General features: G+C 45.3%; 1 protein-coding gene across 1 annotated transcript in view; it reads left to right on the top strand.

Moving 5' to 3' along the window:
- The window catches only part of PIEZO2 (piezo type mechanosensitive ion channel component 2), a 1,150,823-nt gene that overhangs the window by 959,327 nt on the left and 173,954 nt on the right, over window positions 1-17,542 (top strand). Inside the window, exons 37-38 of the mRNA XM_086964934.1 lie at window positions 703-893; window positions 15,313-15,480. Coding sequence (XP_086821060.1) covers window positions 703-893; window positions 15,313-15,480 — 359 coding nt within the window. The remainder of the gene's footprint in view (window positions 1-702; window positions 894-15,312; window positions 15,481-17,542) is intronic.

Below are 17,542 nucleotides of genomic sequence, written 5' to 3' on the forward strand. Positions count from 1 at the left end.
CCGCTCTACATAAAACTATGTAAATAAATAAATAAAATACCAAAGTATTGCACAAGATGTTTTCTGGCAGATTTTATATTTTAAATGCTTGTGTTTTTGGAGAACGGTAAAATACGACATTTTAGCTGCATTATACTAAAATTGTATTATTATATATCCATTATTAGTATTTATATTACACATACACATTATTATGTTTATTTTGTAAGGTAGCCCATCGAAGTATACCGATGTTAGTTAGTGCAAAGAAACTAACAAAAAGTTAGAAGCATTTCTTTAATATTTTTAATCCTTTTTCTTGAATTGTATACAATAATGATAGTTTTAGGCATTGACTTAATGATCCACTAAGTTTAATCCCTTTAGCCAAAAAATGTCAAGATTTTCAGTACTTGTGGAGGGTTGAAGGAATATATCCAGGAAACTGTACCGAGCAACTAAACTTACAACATAATATCAACTCTAATTGTCTTACATCAAAATTAGATCCCAGAATCATCTGCCTGTGAATGCAGATAATGACACTTGCCTTCTATGGCATTCATCAGAAGGTTAGAACAATGCTACAAAGGCATCATACTCAGTTTCTGGGTGACTTCACTCTGTTGATAGATATTACGGTTATATTACTAGGCGGCAGTCACAAGAGCATGACGTAAACCCTTAACCTTTCCTTGCTTAACTTGGCCATAATCCTTCCAGGGCAATGTACCAACCCGTGAGAGCATCCACATGTACTATCAGAACCACATGATGAACCTCTCCAGGGAGTCGGGGCTGGATTTGATCGACGAGAAGTCAGGCCCTGGTTCAGGTTTTCCGAATTCTGAAAAGATGGGAGGCCAGAGGATGGACAGCATGGATTCAGCAGCATCACATGACAGCATTTCCAGGTAGAGAATGGATGCATGGATCTGAGAACCAGAACAGTACTTAAGACCACAAATATTGTATGAAGACATCAACAGATACACACATCTCAAAGTATCTTATCAAGAAAATGTCTGCACAATGTTTGTGATCAAATTAACGAAGGAAAAATAATTCATCTATGGCTGCCATTAGTGAAAGAAGATGTGTATACCTCTTATTTTCACCTGGTAGCCAATTGTGTTCACTCTGTATAAGAGTAGTTGATATTAAAAAAGCTCTGCATTCAGTGTTAACACTACATTGGTGGGGTCATGACAATGAGCTGTAGCCCATCAGGAAGAACCCATCAGTACAGTAGGCCCAAAAGCCACAGATTGGTGGCTGCTCTCATGTGGATGCTGTCTGTAATGGATACTTACAAGCATGCAGTAGGAAAGGCATGTGAATAAGTATGCTACCCACAGTCACTGTGCTCACTAAACGCTCACTACACGTGTTGTAGGATTAAGATTGGTTAGTTTGCTTGGAGCTAAATGCATATGTAAAGTAATGGTAATTTGATAGTGCTCTTTTTATGCAAAGGCCAACTTTTTCTGTACTTCATAGTCAACTTAAACTGCATCACAGGCCACATTGTTTGGTTTGCCTCACCACATTGTCAAACATTACTCAAAAAATCTGCAAAAGCTAATGTTTTCTGTTTTTTTTTAACATTGGTCTTTGAAGTTACAAAGTCATTTTCACCAGGATGTCATAATGCAATGTACTATTTGTCTAGAAGTGTATTTCTTTTGTATATATTTAACATGTTTTATGTCTTTGAATGCGTGGACATTATTGTGATTACTTGTGTTGGTTTCTCGAAACACATTTTTTCCTGGTATGGGATGTGCAAAAAATGCCGTCTAATTGAGTGATAAGACAGCTACCTAGGTTGGGTTCCCAAATAGTATTTCCACAATGTAGTAGCTTCCTGACAATTGGACAAGAGAAGTCAGCTTTTTTGTTATTCTGCAATCAGTGCGCAGAGAATATTCACTTCACTCCCAGCAGTCAGATTCGCCACAAGTCTTGGAGAATGGTTGCGTGGTTTTTCAGTATTTAGACATTGCACAAGATGAAACTGGACTGTGTACTCCTGAGCAAACAATAGACACAGTGACTCTTAGAACTGGAACTGGAAAAGTGTTTTCCGTTTTTGTTTATTAATGTGATTTTATGGTTATATACCCTCAATGTGTGTTCTCAAACCAGAATATAATGTGATAGACCAAGGCGGTTAATGTTTTCTCAAAAAAGTACTTAAACAGATTTTGAGATTTGTGTCTCAGGTCAGTCGTACCTTGAGTACATGCTTTCCTATTAGAAGGACTCTGAGAAAGATTTTTCCCTATATTCCAATGGACTGGCGCCAATCAGTCATTGTCACCCTTATCACCCCGCAATTGGATTATTGTAACTCTCTGTACCTCAATATCAATACTTCCTGTGATAACAAACTGCAAGTTTTTCAGAATGTGGCTGCCTGGCTTATCTTGAACATCCCGAGGCATCTTTCAGTAACAAAAGGGATTTGGTCCCTTCACTGGCTTCTAGTTTAAAAAAGGATTATGTTTAAGTCTCTCTGCATGGTTTGTTTAGTTTTGCATCAGAAAGGTGCTTGCCAGCTTAATTCCGCAAGTAGGACTCTTAGATCTTCCTCTTGCAAGCATGTGCTTGTTCCCAGAATTTGCAAGGCCAGATGGGGAGGTCAGTCCATCTCGGTGGCTGCTGCCATACTGTGGAATATCTTGCCTACCTATACCTCCGAAGCTAATTCTTTTGCTTCATTAAAAAAAAATGCTGAAAACCTGGCTTTTCTCTATCCATCTTCCTTAGTCATGGGGTTCCTTTCTTTCTGTTTGTTACTGGGAGCTCTCCGCTAGCGCTTTGACACCTTAAGTATAGTGTGCTCTATAAGTTACAATACCATACCATACCATACTGCGGAAACAGAAAAACTAGAAAAGATTCTGAAGTTGGCCTGTTATGGTTAAAAACTGATAGGCAGTTCTTTTTTTGGTGCTTGACCTATCAGTGTCTTTTGATACTGTCTCACATCAGATCTTGCACAGGAGACTCAGTGAAATTGGTATTAAAGGAACAGCCTTACAATGGATGCTGAGTTTTCTCTCACATAGAACTCAGACCATTGATTTAGGCCCTTCTGCTCTGGGACCACTGAACTGACTAAAGGAGTACCCCAGGGATCTTGTCTCAGTCCCACATTATTTAACATTTATATTGCTCCTTTGGCAGGTTTACTTAGTAAGCTAGGTTTTATACCTATATCCTATGCTGATGATACTCAGCTCCCACTCTCCTTCGACATATACAACCCCAATGCTCAGTCTATCTTCTCAGAAGGTATGAAAGCCATTGCTAGCTGGATGAGGCACAATTTTCTCGAGCTCAATGCGGAAAAAACAGAAATTTTGCTGTTCCGTGATGTTCCTTTGAGATGGTCTCCGAGCTTGTGGCCAACAGCATTGGGATCCGCACCAGTGCTCAAGACCGTGGTCAAAAATCTAGGTGTCCGCCTGGACCAAAAATTAACTTTGAAGGAACAGGCTTCTACCACCATCAGTGCCTGCTTCCATGCCCTAGGCCTTCTGCGAAGAGTATTTCCCTTTCTCCCCTTGTCCACTCGGAAAACCCTTATCCATACACTAGTACTAAGTTGCCCAGACTATTGCAATGCTCTGCTGATCTCAGCCAGTGAAGCATCATTGAACAAATTGCAAGTGGTCCAAAACACCGCAGCCCGGCTGGTCTCCATTGCTCCATCACTTACTCCCTCCCTTTCCCCCCTTGCAGATATTGTATTGGCTGCCAGTGCGGAAGCGGATCCAGTTCAAGATCTGCTGCATTATGCATAAATCTCTTAATGGTAAAGGCCCCAGATATTTGGTAGAGAAACTCATGAAATACCAGCCTTCTAGGGCATTAAGCTCAGGGACCAAATCTCTACTGGTGGTCCCACACTGTAAAAAGTACCAGCTAGGTGGTAAATAAGCATGGGCGAATTTTGCGAATCTCGCGTTCGCGAATTTTGCGGATTTGCAAACTCGCAATCCGCAAAATCCGCGAATTCTCGCGAAATTGCGGATTATTTTTTTGTGTGTTCGCGCGGGTTTCTGCCAGTTCGCGAGGGTTTTGTACAATTTCGCAAACGCGGACTTACCTGTCGGGTCGCAAGTTTTGCGAACTTGTTGTTTCTACGTGTCCAGCCTGTTTGGGACACTCTTCTTCATCACTGCCACTCTCTGTCACCACTGCCACTCTCTGACTACTCATGCCACCCTCTGGCCCACCCATGCCACCCTCTGTTTCATCACAGCACCCTCTGGTTGTCCAGTGTACAATATTGTGGCAAAGCAAATCACACCTTCCCTGCCTCAAGTGACCTGAATTAATTTGGGGCTGATTAATGTGTCACAGAATATTTTTTTAGCTGGCACCTGCTTCCTTAGTGCTTCCTGATTAGTGATCTTTTGCACTTGCTAAGTGCTTTCATTGTTGCAAAATTAGTTACAACACCTGCCCTGCCCCAACTGACAATAATGAATTAGGGGCTGATTAATGTGTCACTGGATTTGAACTTCCAGCCTGGCTCCTGCTTGTCTGCCTTAGCTGTAATTCAGGACCTTTGTGTAACTATTCTGAGGGTCAGAGCAGGGTCAGATAATAGTTGCAAGTAGGCAACTGAACTCTGGAGGGGCCCCTCAGGAAGCACTACAGGAAATGGCTACTAATGATGAGCTTGAACTTTTGAACCTGGTAAGTAGTTTCAGTTTTGCTAAGATCGTATTTCTGCAATATAGCGCTTATTCGCGGGGCGCGAAGTTGAACTGGGAAGCCGCGAACTCACGCGAACAGTGCGAGCAAGCCATAAAATCCGCTGCTCGCGGATTTGCGGATTTTGCGGGAAATTCGCGAATCTCGCGGATTGCGAATTTACCGAAAATCCGCAAAATCCGCGAGCGGAACGGATTTTCCGCCCATGCTTAGTGGTAAAGCCTTCTTCCACTCTGCCCCTACCTTCTGGAACCAATTACCTTTCCACTTGCAGGAGTGCTCTGATCACCTGCAGTTTCGTAGGCTTCTGAAGACTACATTGTTTTAATCTGTTCCTTTTTCTCTGGCTGACATAAGCAGTTCACTAGCGCCGAGATACCCCTTGGGGAGTGAATCAGGGGCTTTATAAATTATAAATCAAATCACCACTGGAACCAAGGGTGGACTTGGGGTGCATTGCTGTGAAGATGTTAGCGATAATGATATCAAGCCAATTTCCGTTTTTTTTAAAATTGATGTCTCAACCATAAAATGCCCTATCTTTGTTCATTTGGCGACTATAAAATGCAGTTCTGTAGTTATGGTTATAACGCTTAGGGGAGGTGTGCACAGGGCATGGTGCAACACCTTTACTCACTAGCTCACTGGCTATGGCTTTGAGATATGTCTAGTGAGAAGTAATGCAGGGTTAAAAGCAAGCAACAGATGCTTAATGAAATATGTAATAATAACAAAAGTGTATAAAATTAACTGACAATGCTTTAGTTAAGGATAGTTATGGCTCTCTAATAATTTCAGAGAGAAGAATGGATGCTTACTATAGTTCGCAATTAGTCATATGATTCCTAATACACAATGCATGTAGTTAGAGGGCTACACTACAACTTTAAAAATACAGATGTGTTCTCATGAATACATATAGTAAATAGAGTGTGTTACGACTGCAGGCAAGTAGATGGGGAAAAGAGCAGTTTATAGCTTTATAATGTGCTTGGTGAAGTCATTTGCAATGTTTTCCAGTAATATCATTACAGTATCATTCTGATTGTATCTGTGCACATCGAAAATAAAGGATGCTGCATTTCAAGTCGCCAATAATATATACCTTTATACGCATTAAGTATACTTGAGATGCTGTAAAACCACTTTCAGCAAATAGATGTTCCTTCATTGGGTGCGCATCGAAACAAAGCAGTATTTCTACTATCAGCAAACAGATGTGGAAAAGAGCAACAGTTTAAGATTTTATCGATGTTTATTGTGTATCGAGAAATAATGTTATCATTGATGTGATCACTTATGTCATTTCTGAGGCAATCCCTTCATATAGACAAAAGGCTGCTGCAATTCTGCTCACTAGTCATACATCACCCTGTACAGATTGATTGTACTTTTAAAGCAGCAATACAACTTTCAATACACAGATGCCCTCACTGAGAGTAAATTTAGAAAACAGTTGTTTTCCGCTATTGATAAACAAATGCAGAAGACAGCAATTGGTTGTGGGTTCATGGTTTATTGATGTCATCTGTGACATAACGTGTGAGATGTGCCTGGAGGTTATAGTCGTGAAGCTCTAGTGAATTTAAGAAGTTTTTATTTTGGTTTTAGTATATAATGTAGCATCTTTTGAACTGACTCTTTTACTAAAAAAGTAGTTTTTTCCACAAAGCCAAGAAGTTACTGATTTTAGAAGTGAACCATAACTACCAATGATAAGTAATTTGACAGCGACAAAATGAAGTTATGTTGAGAGTGGAAAAAGGAGGGGCATAAAGGGTAGTATGAAAAGGTACTTTTATTTTCAAATACAGATTATTTTGTTTTTAAATAGTAAGTGAAATAGTGCCCTGCACTCTTTAGCTGTCTCTAGTAAAAGAGAAAGAAACACATTTATTTGTGTAGTTACGAAGGTAAGGTTGTACAAAAAAACTATACATTGCTTTGTATAAAAACAGGGTTGGCTTCATAGACGTTTGAAGCTTCTGCTTGCAAGATTCATATAACAATGGATCCGGATTGCCATTAGTATGGTCAGAATTACCTTAGCTTTCATGAATTTAGGGCTAATGAAACAAAGGTCAATGCTAAATTTCTGTGGAGTGGTTTGAAGCTACCATTATCTAAATGATTTTTGATGTTTACAAACTAATTAGGTTAAGGAAAGAAAATCATACAGAGTCAAGACCTTTGATTGGTTGAAATCTGTAATTCACAGGAATGATGTCATGCCACTTTGAAATACGGTTTTCTAATCACTGCTTTTATGCAATAAATCCCCCAAATCTATATACAGTGATGCGGGTCTCTGGAATTTACATATATATACTCAAGGGATCTACATCATAAAATCCTCACATTGCTGGCAGTGTTAATATGGCTGGCAGGCTTCAAAACAAGATGAGAATGGAAAGGGGCGACCACTCGGTCCCCCCGAACATATGGTAGGGGGCCCGGATCCCCCCGGGAAACCATTTTGGGCGGGAGGCGTGTCTTGGCTGGTATGCCCGAAGCGGCGTAGCCGGGGCGCGCCTTTTTCCCGCCCAAGAGGGGGGGTCCTAGACACCTACACCGTTGGCCACGCCCTGTAGGCAGACCGGAGGAGGGTACACGCCCTCCCGAAGAAGAATAAAAGGAGCAACAATCCAAAGAAGCATCCTCTTGTTCCTGTGCTTGGAAGCTGCACCCCCTCGTTGCACGTGAGCCCTCGACGGAACAAGGAGCCATTTTTGAGAACTTGTAATTTTTGTGTTTCTCTTTCAGCAACTCCGTACCCTCGGATCCAGGACCTCGTGAGCATCAAGGATCGAATATCCGATAACGATGCCTGGCAAGAAGGCCGGAAAGAAGGCAGGGACTGAGCAGATGCTTCGCATGCTAATGAAGGATATGGCGAGCATGAAAAAACAGATGGCGGCTATGAACAATACGGGCAGACCGAAGAAAGTAATCGGGCCAGCATTGCCGGGAGTAGTCCCCGCTGGGAGAGGTAAAAGGGCCAGGAATAGGGCAGCAGGGGGGGAGGCCCCAGTTCCCGAGTCACTCCCGGCGAGCCCGGTTAGTCCAGTGGAGGCCCCGGTTCCGATCCCGGACGCAGGCCAACCGATTCCGGTTGTAGTTTCACCCACTAACAAGGAGGATATGCCTCCGGAGTTGGCCGCCCAGTTGGCCGCATGGCTCGGAAAAAGTACTGAGGGTACTACGACATCAGGAGACACGGCCGAAGAGGCCAGGGTACTAATGAAGCAGTTGCGGCAATCGAGAGATGCTGCGAAGGCGAATCTCCCTCTTGTCTCCCCACAGGTTCCCTCAGAACGGCCGGCGTCTGGCGTTGAAACAACAGCAGGACCAGCTACGGATTCGGGTAAGCAGCCATTGCCAATGGCGAGGGAGGGAGCGTTACCCTCAAGAAGGGAAAGGGTGGTCCAACATATCCCGCTGGCCACGAAAGAATTGATTTGGGCTGATAAATATGTGAATATGTTTTCTCTCTCGACTGACCACCACGAGGTGGAGCATGTTAAAAGTCAGAAGGATTTGTTGCACCCGAGCGTGTGGCGTGCAAAAATGGCGGAATTCAGGGTGGATGAGACGATCTCAAATTGGGCCAGGGCATTTGCAATGTTCACTGCGATCATGGGGGAACGTAAGCCCGAGGTGTTGACCGAATTGGCCTGCTATCAGACACGTATAATGGATTTCTATGAAACATATGAAGGCAATGAATGGTTGGGTTATGATAGTAAGTTTCGTAAGGCCAAGGAGCACGACTCATCTCTGACGTGGGATTGTTTCGACTCCATCTCTTGGCAGAAGCAGCTCCTGCCGGGCGCGACGAAGTCGTCTTCGCTTGGCGGGAATGGGTCGGCGCCCTCCCGCCATCATTCGGCGGCGCCCTTTCGAGCAGGCGCCACTGGTGACCACCAACCAAGGAGTGGTGGGAACGGGGGTAAAAAAGGGGTCTGTTGGAACTTTAACAGAGGAAAGTGCACGAGGCCACAAGGGACATGTAAGTTCAGGCATGAGTGTGCAGGGTGCGGACACTCTTCACACCCTGAGAGTTCGTGCAGAGCCAAGAATGGTGATACAGGGGGTAGAGGAGGGGCCAAACAGGTCTAATGTCGACCATGGGGCACCGCTACCTACCCCCGTAGATATCATGGCAATGATCCCCTGGCTAAATGAATACCCTGATCATGTCTCCGCTGGGGTGTTGCGAGACGGCTTCTCGTATGGTTTCCACATCCCGGCGGGGGATTTTCGGGGGGAATCACGGTGTAAAAACCAACTGTCGGTTCAGCAGCATACGGCGGTGGTGGAGAGTAAGATTGCAAAAGAGGTTGCCCGTGGCCGGGTTGCTGGCCCATATAGGCACCCGCCAGTCACTAATTTTGTTTGTTCACCATTGGGTGTAGTCCCCAAGAAGGACCCAGGTGAGTTTAGGTTAATTCATAACTTGTCGGCTCCTAGGGGTCTTTCGGTAAACGATGCGATTGATCCAGGAATCTGTTCGGTGCGGTACGCATCCTTCGATGAGGCCGTCGCCATGTTGAATCGCCTGGGGCCCGGAGCGCTGATGGCTAAATCGGATATTGAGTCAGCGTTCCGGTTGCTCCCGGTACACCCACAGGATCAGCGTCTGTTAGGTTTTGCTTTTCAGGGACGCTATTACATGGATAGATGTATGCCAATGGGTTGCTCCATCTCTTGTGCTTATTTTGAGAAATTCAGTTGTTTCTTGCAATGGGCATTCACCAGGGCTAAGGCCTATACCCAGGTTATGCACTACCTAGATGATTTTTTGTTCTTGGGGCCAGCCGGTGACACGGAATGTGCACAGGCCTTACGGGAATTTTGCACTCTCATGAAGCAGTTTGGTGTGCCATTGGCACCAGGGAAGACGGTGAGGCCATCGACTTCACTCGAGTTTCTTGGAATTGAGCTCGATTCTGTGAAGGGATGCTTCCGTTTGCCCAAGGAAAAAGTGGTGAAATTCAGGGCCTCTCTAGAACTGTGCATTAGCAAAGAGAAAGTAACTCTCCATCAGTTACAGCAAGCAGTGGGACAGCTTAACTTTGCCCTTAGAGTGATACCAATGGCTCGCCCCTTTTCCCGCTCTATTGCACAAGCCATGGTCGGTCTCAAGGAAGGGCACCACCGCACAAGACTGTCTGCAGAGGTTCGCTAGCATATGCGCATATGGTTGGCATTTCTGGCAGATTTCAACGGTCGAGTCGTGTGGAGCAAGCCACCAGCTTCCTCGGAGGAGCTGGGTTTGTGGACCGACTCGGCGGGGAGTGTGGTATTTGGCGCCATCTTTGGTAATCGATGGTCGGCACAAACATGGCCGACATGGTGGCACACCAGTGGACTCACAGGTAACATTGGGTTTCTTGAGCTGTTCCCCATTTTTGTGGCCCTGAAGGCATGGCCAGATGAGTTTCGTGATCGCACAGTGGTGTTTTGGTCCGACAACATGACCGTAGTCGAATGTATAAATAATCAGGCAGCACGCTGCAAGTGGATATTGAGATTACTGAAGGAAATTGTACTACTGTGTATGAGACTGAACGTTCAGTTTAGGGCAAGACACGTGCCGGGTGTACTGAACCAGGCGGCTGATGCGCTCTCTCGTTCCCACATGCAGGCCTTCAGGGGTTATCTACCTTCCGCGGACCTGGTGGCGGCACCATTTCCCGAAGCTCTCTGGTTACTCGGTGCCCCGGATTACAGGACCTCGTGGGAGCAAGCCTAGCCCCCAGGACAAGGAAGGCATACGAAGGAGCGTTTCGTTCCTATTGGGCATTTTTGGGTCCAGCAGGAGGGGATAATTGGGGGCAGGAGGAGTATGTCCTGAAGTTTCTAGTAGCACTCCACAAGGCCGGCCGATCAGCGGCAACGGCCAATAGGCACCGGGCCGCCATTGCATTCATGGCACAGGCGCATGGCATCAAGGACCCCACATCGTCCTTTCTGGTAAAGAAGGCACTGCGAGGGTGGCAACGCCTCGAGGGTCATAGAGTAGACGAGAGGCACCCGATTGGGCTAGAAAGGTTGTCCCTGTTGATGTCCGTACTCCCTGCGACATGTTCATCCCAGTCAGAGGCAGTGCTGTTCCGGGCCGCTTTCGCATTAGCATTCCATGGGGCTATGCGGGTGAGCGAGCTGGTGGCAAAAAATAAGCAGGATACGGGGGGAGGTCTGTGTCGAGAACACATTCTGATCAAGGGTGATTCAATGGTAGTCACAATAGCCAGGTCCAAGACCGATCAGGGTGCTATCGGGGACAGTATTGTTGTCCAGCGCATGCGAGGGTCCCCCATGTGCCCGGTGAAATGCGTTGAGGAATATTTAGCGCAAAGGGCGGTAACATGGGGGGGAAGCTTGCTGAGACACACCGACGCCACCCCACTGACTAGGTTTCAGTTTCAGCGGGTGCTAACAAAGGCAATCGCGGCAGCGGGCTTGGACCCGAGCGATTTTGGGACCCATTCCTTTCGGATAGGGGCTGCTACAGAGGCTACGGCCAGGGGTCTGAGTGTTGAAAAAGTGAAACAATTGGGACGTTGGTCCTCGAACTGTTATAAAAGGTATGTGCGGTTGCACATGTTGTGAAGCCAATGTCATGCACTCACGCTTCTTGTTTTCTGTTTGGTTTACAGTTTCGCGAGCATGCTATGCGGGGCGGACTGTGCAGTCGACCCGACACCTGGGGACCAGCGGTCAAAGATCACCGGCTGAGGAAAGAGTGGTGTGGGTCGTTGGCCACTCATACGTGAGGCGTGCCGGGGACGTATTCAAAGCAGGTGACATGATTCACGTGGCTGGGGAATACGGGTACAGGGTGACCTTCCACGGAAGGGGCGGGCTCTGTATTGACCAATTTCAATGTTTTATTGAGGGACTGTTAGGGCGGACAAGGTCACCGCCGTCTGTAATCAAAGTACACCTGGGAGGCATTGATTTGGTGACACTCGGTCGGCGAGTACTACTCGAGCGAGTTCTATCCACTGTTAGTTGGTTGGCGAGAAGGATTCCGGGGGGCACGATAGCATGGTCACACATGATTCCCAGGAAGGTGTGGCGGGGGGCCCTCTCTGTAACAGCTTTGAATCATTCAGTAAAGAAAGTCAATATCAAACTTAGTAGGTTGTTTCGCTCAGGACAGTTGCATTGTATTCCACATGGATGTATTCGGGGGGACCACATGTTTCTCGAAGATGGGGTCCATTTGTCCCGGGAGGGGAATGTCTTACTCATAGGAGACTTCATAGCATGGTTAAGGGGTTTGTAAAATCATGACCTTTAGTAGGAGTTGGTGGGGGGGTCCGGATAGCCGGTCAACTATCCGGCCTGTGGCGGTAAGGTCATGATCGGTGAGCAGTAATTTCAAGATCCCATTATGGATGGGAGCGCCCGGGGGGAGGCGGCCATTGGCCCCTCACACGGGGAGGCGGCACCCACTAAGTATGGGGTCGCCTTAAGGGAAGGCGGTCATAGGCCCCTCCCAGGGGAGGAGGCGGCTACATGCCCCTCCTACGAATTTCCCGGGGCCAGGACATCCGCGACGGCGGATGTGGTAAGCAGTGTGGGGTGGGAGGGGGGTCTACGCTACCTTCTAGACACCTCACACGAGTCCTCGGAAAGGGGCGCCACTCGGTCCCCCCGAACGTATGGTAGGGGGCCCGGATCCCCCCGGGAAACCATTTTGGGCGGGAGGCGTGTCTCGGCTGGTATGCCCGAAGCGGCGTAGCCGGGGCGCGCCTTTTTCCCGCCCAAGAGGGGTTGTCCTAGACACCTACACCGTTGGCCACGCCCTGTAGGCAGATCGGAGGAGGGTACACGCCCTCCCGAAGAAGAATAAAAGGAGCAACAATCCAAAGAAGCATCCTCTTGTTCCTGTGCTTGGAAGCTGCACCCCCTCGTTGCACGTGAGCCCTCGACGGAACAAGGAGCCATTTTTGACCCACCCGCCAACCCCTTATGGCAATGATCAGTACTGCAATAAAGTTGATTTGTTTTGATAAGTATCTTTTTTCTCCCGGTTTAGTGGTTAATAAAAATGTCAATGTTGGTACTGCAATAAAATTATTTGCCTCATAACGTTTTTCTCAGTTGAACAGAGTTTACAGTCTAATGGAAGATGTGTTGAATGTTTAGTAAGTGTTGCAATGTAAAGTTTATTTTCTTTCTTCAATAGGTAGCTAAACGTCGTATTTATTTTTTGGTCGGGCGGTAAGGTCATGATCGGTGAGCAGTAATTTCAAGATCCCTAGAGGGGGGGCGCCACCCATTATGGATGGGAGCGCCCGGGGGGAGGCGGCCATTGGCCCCTCACACGGGGAGGCGGCACCCACTAAGTATGGGGTCGCCTAAAGGGAAGGCGGTCATAGGCCCCTCCCAGGGGAGGAGGCGGCTACATGCCCCTCCTACGAATTTCCCGGGGCCAGGACATCCGCGACGGCGGATGTGGTAAGCAGTGTGGGGTGGGAGGGGGGTCTACGCTACCTTCTAGACACCTCACACGAGTCCTCGGACGACCATTAAGATGGCGTCGAGTTAAATAAGGGGCCCCCGCTAAGACAAGGGAAATTGGAAGTTGGCACAGAGGTACAGTCCTCTGTGCGCCCGCCCCTCACAAGTAAGGGGGGAGTTCTGGTATTAGGGATCTGACACCGGTTACGACCTTGCCGTTGGCCCGTAATGTTAGGATGTACAATTTTTATTTAGAAAGTATGCATTTGCAAGATGTCTAGACTCGGCTAGGAGAACCTTTGTATTAGAGATTTGTTAAGGTTAGCCAATAAGCGTGTCTGCATCGTAATGTCATAAATGAAAAATTGTACATGATATGAAACTGTTATTTTAATGTTTTAATTTTGTTTCATATTTTAATAAATACGGCCGGGAGGGTAACTCCCTCCCGTCTTCCAAAAGTTCAAGAACTGTGTCCGTCTTCCCATCCTTGGGGATTGTGTTGGGAGGGGGTGACAGGCATCCCGGCCATAGATGAAAGAGATGCAGCCCATCACTATGCTGGACAGGTTGACCTTTACGTTTGGTGTGTTTGATGATGACGTAAGGGATTAAAAACTAGCGTCTGCGCAATAAAAGATTACAGACTGAGACAAAACGATGACATTGCATGCAACAATGAAGAAGCATTGCCTTTACGTTATAGCACCAACTGCAACGTCATGACCATTTACTGGTCTGCTATCTTTCAATGCGGGCGGTATTCAAAAAGAGTTGCCCCTTATGGCCCTGTATCACCTATACTAAGCGTTGCTGTGAGCCTTGATCCATCAAGTGGGAATAGTCTGCCTCATCACTGTCAATGCAACATGTGCATGCCTTTGTAATGACAGCACACTTTGCACTGGCGTCCACATGCAATACCACGGATGACATTTGTATGAGCGTCGTTAGGGTTCCAAACAAAAGGAAATGATAAAAGCTCACCTTGTGTAGTTGAACACTCATCAGTAATGAATGAGCCAAAACTTGTATTTATTTCCAAAAATGAAAGCCTGTAATTAAGAAGCTGGTGAAAGAAATTACCCTAAATAATTCTAATAAGCAAGTATCTAAGAAGTCATGTAAGCAATAGAATAAGGTGGTTTACAATTTGAATTTTTAGGGTAAAAGCCACCAAAGCTTTTTATTTTGGATGAATACAATTGTGTGTCATTCATTAAGATTTCAAATGTTTTGATGTGCATGGCTTGAGAAACAAGACCACCTGTGCAATTATGGTCAGGGCAGGGATATTATCTATTTATTTACAATTGCTAGCAACTAATATTGACCAGACCAGCACATGAAAAATAGCTGGCCATCCATGGTTGCCCTGAATTTTCTCACAGGTGGTGCAGTAAATGTGCAATGTGTAATACATTCGTTAATGTCCTGTTTTAATAAGTGTACAGGTTTTGGAGACACATGTCAATAAAATACCAACATTGCATTGAGGGTGTCTTCATTTTGTAAGCTCATTAACATTTTACTAAAGTCATTCACAAAACAAAACAGAGCATCCCTTTAGTCATTGAAAGTGCTGCTTGCTGAAGAATGCATCAAGTTAATGTCTGGGGCAGTGGTATCTCACCTTTATTACAGAGTAAGATCCTTCTGCACTGTATTCTTGCAGAGATAGGGCTTCACTATGTTCTTCTACCACCTGGTGTGAGAAGATAGTGAAGCATGCAAGAACATTCCTGTAATTAAACAAAACTACAGAATCTGTGGGATGTAATTAAATTAAGAATGTAAAGATAGCACAGAAAATCAGTGGAAGCATTCCTTTGAATTAAAACTTGCACTACGTTGCTTGAAACCTAGAGGTTGTACAATTTCTGAATGACTATACTTCCCAATATCTCTGCCCTCCACTAATTAATTTGAGTATGCATTCAGTTCAGGTGTTTCAGTTCATTGTACCAATGATGTAGTAAAGTTCAGATTTGTGTATTGGCTCAAAGTGGGTGCCCACTTTGACACTAGAGCCAATAACTTGTGTTTTATACCCTGCATGCCGTGCTGATCCATGCGTAATGTACCATGTCTGTTTTGTGTTTAACTCTGTGTCTTTGTGACTGCTAGTTGCTACACTGAAGCCACCATGCTGTTCTCAAGGCAATCCACCCTTGATGACTTAGACGGACCAGATACAATACCCAAAACCAGTGAGCGTGCCCGGCCTAAGCTTCGTAAAATGTACAGCATGGACATGTCCTCCTCATCGGCTGACAGTGGCAGTATAGCATCAAGGTGCTTACCTCATGCATGCTTCTTTCCATTCATTGCCCCATGGTGTGTGCTCCTAGTGCCCGTGATGTTTATATACCCTTTACATGTTGGATGTTGTTGGCATGAGTGGATGTGCGTATGTACCCTTGAGCTCCAACTTTTGCCTCATCCAGTCTTTCCATACAAAGTGCTCTTTGTTGGTAAGAGGTATGTGGCTTTACTTTAATTTACCAGGTCTCCATCGCCTTGACAATGCAGAAAGATGTATACATCTTTTAAGGGTGTATAGGGATATGGGTGTAGGAATACCAGGTAAGTGGGGAGCTCTTGGAGGAATTGTGGTAATTTTAAATGTGGAGATGGACAAATGGAGTATCAGAGCTTACTAAAGTTCAATACATGTTGATGGATTAATTGGTGACACAGAAAGCACTCCAATGACCTTGCTCTTTTTTGTTAAACACTGAAATGTGAAACTTTGAAGGAAGCTTCGAGAGTAAAAAAAAACAGAATGCGGTGTGAACTTAATCTGAGTAATACTGGTTTGAGAGGGTAATCCCACTTTTTTAAGAATATAGAATTGTATTAAACAGTGTGGCTTAGCAAGTGGATCTAACTCATACAGAGTAAAGCTCTGCTGGCAAGGTTACATCGACCTTAATTTACTTAGTACTACATTGAAGTACCTGGTCGAACTTCCTTATCCATTCGAGGAAAAAAGTATTTTTGTAATTTTGTTGACACCATATTTCACCTTGGTAAGTTGATGAGATTCGACCTAAGAGGCAATTGGAAATAAACTTAGCACACGAGCGTGGTGCAGCAAGACATGATCAATGAACTGGGAAAACAGTCCGGCAAAACATTCGTGAAATTGAGAAAGATTTAAATGTGTAATTAATTGCTTTTAATTTATTTGCCTTGATATCCTATATTTAAAAAAAACTGTAAGTGTTTTTCTTTTTTCAAACCAAAATAAACTTTGTAGCAAAATCAAGAACTAAAACCTCAATCTATGAAAGAAAAGATACCACGCAGTTTCCCATGCAGGTCTTGTTAAAATAGGTATTGACTTTCATAAGTATTGTATCCCAAGTAATGTCATTTAAAAGAACATTTTAAATTGGCATCCTATGACGATAAAAGAGGCTGTTGACTCTGCCATGTGCGTTCACGTTTTTAGCCATATAACAATCATCAATCGTCTTTGTGAATCAACAAGTCCCTGTTCCTGAAAAGCATGCAAAAAACGCAGGGTGCAAATAATTTATCAGCTGAGGCATTGAATTATCTCATGTACGTCAGTGTCTAAAGGTCGCACGGGGGTCACCGAAACCACTGCTGCACAAACAGCTTGCGTTATGTAGCATCCTGCTCTGCTGGGAGGGACACGCAAAGCTCTGCAGTCTGGGACTGGAATCGATGCGCGAGGGACTCGTTGGCTGTCATTCTTCATCATTCCAGACGACATTGATGGTTTTCTACTCTCTCAAGTCATGTACTGAACATATGGGGATGGTCTCTGAGTAAACAGATCCTTCAAGCTGTTGTGATGGCAAGAGAGTAATGGACATGTTAGTGTAGCCTAAGTTGTACAGAATGTTGTAGGGAATTTTTCAAATAGACAAGATTCAAATGTGGGTAGATGTGGCAATTATTCCTGGGCTCTAACTCCTGAGTGCTTCATATTTAGGGGCCTATTTACAAGGAATTGGCGTGGGGCAGCTCTGCAAATTCTTTTGCTGCGCTGCCCTACGCTAATTCGAAAGGGCATGAATGCACTGCATGTACAAGATTCGGTGTATTCCTGTCCTTTTATCCAGCGTTGGTGCACAATTAGCAACCATGCGCAAATGCAGGCAACCTTGCACGATGGTGCAAGCGTGTCTGTGTTGTTGGCATGATTATTTTTGTGCAGAAATGGACACTTCCCTGCACAAAAACAATAATTGGAGGTGTTTTCCTCTTTCTGCGTGTGCTGCAGAAAGCAGCATACGTGGAAAGAGGCAAAAACTTAAGAGACATAGGGGCAGATTTATGAGGCCCTTGCGCCACGTGCACGCCGCTGTTGCGTCACGCAAGG

Source organism: Lissotriton vulgaris, chromosome 4_1 (assembly GCF_964263255.1).
Source record: "Lissotriton vulgaris chromosome 4_1, aLisVul1.2, whole genome shotgun sequence".
NCBI classification, from domain to species: domain Eukaryota; kingdom Metazoa; phylum Chordata; class Amphibia; order Caudata; family Salamandridae; genus Lissotriton; species Lissotriton vulgaris.